At 41.3% G+C, this 1,433-nt stretch overlaps 1 protein-coding gene across 1 annotated transcript; it reads left to right on the top strand.

Annotated features, from left to right (window-relative positions):
* Window positions 1-180: 180 nt before the first annotated feature.
* Window positions 181-1,428, top strand: LOC112085029 (serine/threonine-protein kinase STY13-like; the record flags this gene model as incomplete). The annotated part of the gene is made up of 2 exons (XM_024153990.1): window positions 181-473; window positions 934-1,428. A coding segment is annotated over exon 2 (459 nt), but the record flags the coding sequence as incomplete, so codon positions are not given.
* Window positions 1,429-1,433: the final 5 nt, after the last annotated feature.

Here is a 1,433-nt window from a genome sequence, read left to right as displayed (position 1 = left end):
CTACGCGCTGCCTCATACGACGACCTCGGTAAAAACAAATAAATATGCAACACGTGTTACTTCATCATAGCGCGTGTGATACCCTCTCCATCAGCGAGAGTGTGGCTAAGAAAAGGAATTCGCCGGTAAAATTAATAAAAGACGGATCAAAAATTAAATAAACGAACCAAAAAAACAAAACAAAAATCGAAAGCTGAGAAAGTAAATGGGAAACGACGACTGACTCGTCTTCTTCCTCTTCCTCCTCCTCCTCCTCGTTCCCTTTTTCTCTTCTTAGGTTTCTGATTTTGATCGGAGGTAAAACGTTTAAAAGTTTGCGATTTGATGAGCTAGGGTTTGTAATTTCCCGAATCGGATGTTTGTCACTGTCTTCTTCTCTTCGATCTTTTTACTCATCGGGTGAGACAAAAGAGGCATCTTTTTCATGTGTTCCCGCGTATATCGACTGTTTTATTGGGCTTAGAAAGCTCTAGGTAAAACCCTAATTTCTTCTTCTTCTGCACTCGAATCATTGGATCTGTGTTAACTTTGTGTTCTTCACTTTTATTTTTTTTTCTGGGTTTTGATTTCAGAGCCACTGTCTCTTTCAGTATATGGAAATGATAGTTTGTTTTGTGTAGTCATGATCTGTAGCTATCAAATTTAGGTTTTTTTTTCTCTGTAATGGGTCTGGTTTCTGCTTAATTTCTTGGAGAAGTTAAATTCGAATCTAATGGTGAAGAGTAAACATAGTTGGTGTGCTTACTTTCTGCGTTTCACTAGCTCCTTTTTCTCAATTAAGGGCTTGCATGGTGTAGAGCTTTTTCACTAGTTTCGTGACTGTATTGATACATTTGTTTTACAGTTGCAAGAGAAGACAAATGCTATTTCTTATCTCATTGCTTGTGGTGTATATTGAAGTGATTGTTTTGTATCATCTTTGTGCCCTTGCAGTTTGGTTTGAGAATCGTAATATCGATTAAAGAAAAGATGCTCGAGGGAGCAAAGTTCAACGTGCTGGCTGTTGGGAATCACAACAATGACTATGCTTTCACGCAAGAGTTCTATCAAAAGCTCAATGAAGGTTCAAACATGTCCATGGAGAGTATGCAGACGAGTAACGCTGGAGGCTCAGTGTCAATGTCTGTGGATAACAGCAGCGTTGGTTCTAGTGATGCTCTTATTGGCCACCCGGGTTTGAAGCCATTGCGCCATGTCTACTCACTCTCGGTCGGGCAAAGCGTGTTTCGCCCCGGGAAAGTCACACACGCGTTGAATGATGACGCCTTAGCTCAAGCACTAATGGATAGCAGGAATCCAACAGAAGGGCTGGCCAACTATGAAGAGTGGACGATAGATCTGAGGAATCTCCACATGGGTCCTGCTTTTGCTCAAGGGGCTTTCGGTAAATTATACAAAGGGACGTACAATGGGGAGGACGTAGCGATCAAGAT

The sequence above is a fragment of the Eutrema salsugineum genome, unplaced genomic scaffold, assembly GCF_000478725.1.
Source record: "Eutrema salsugineum unplaced genomic scaffold, Eutsalg1_0 scaffold_373, whole genome shotgun sequence".
NCBI lineage: Eukaryota > Viridiplantae > Streptophyta > Magnoliopsida > Brassicales > Brassicaceae > Eutrema > Eutrema salsugineum.
Note: the sequence above shows the minus strand (reverse complement) of the source record. Positions and strands in the feature narration are given on the sequence as shown.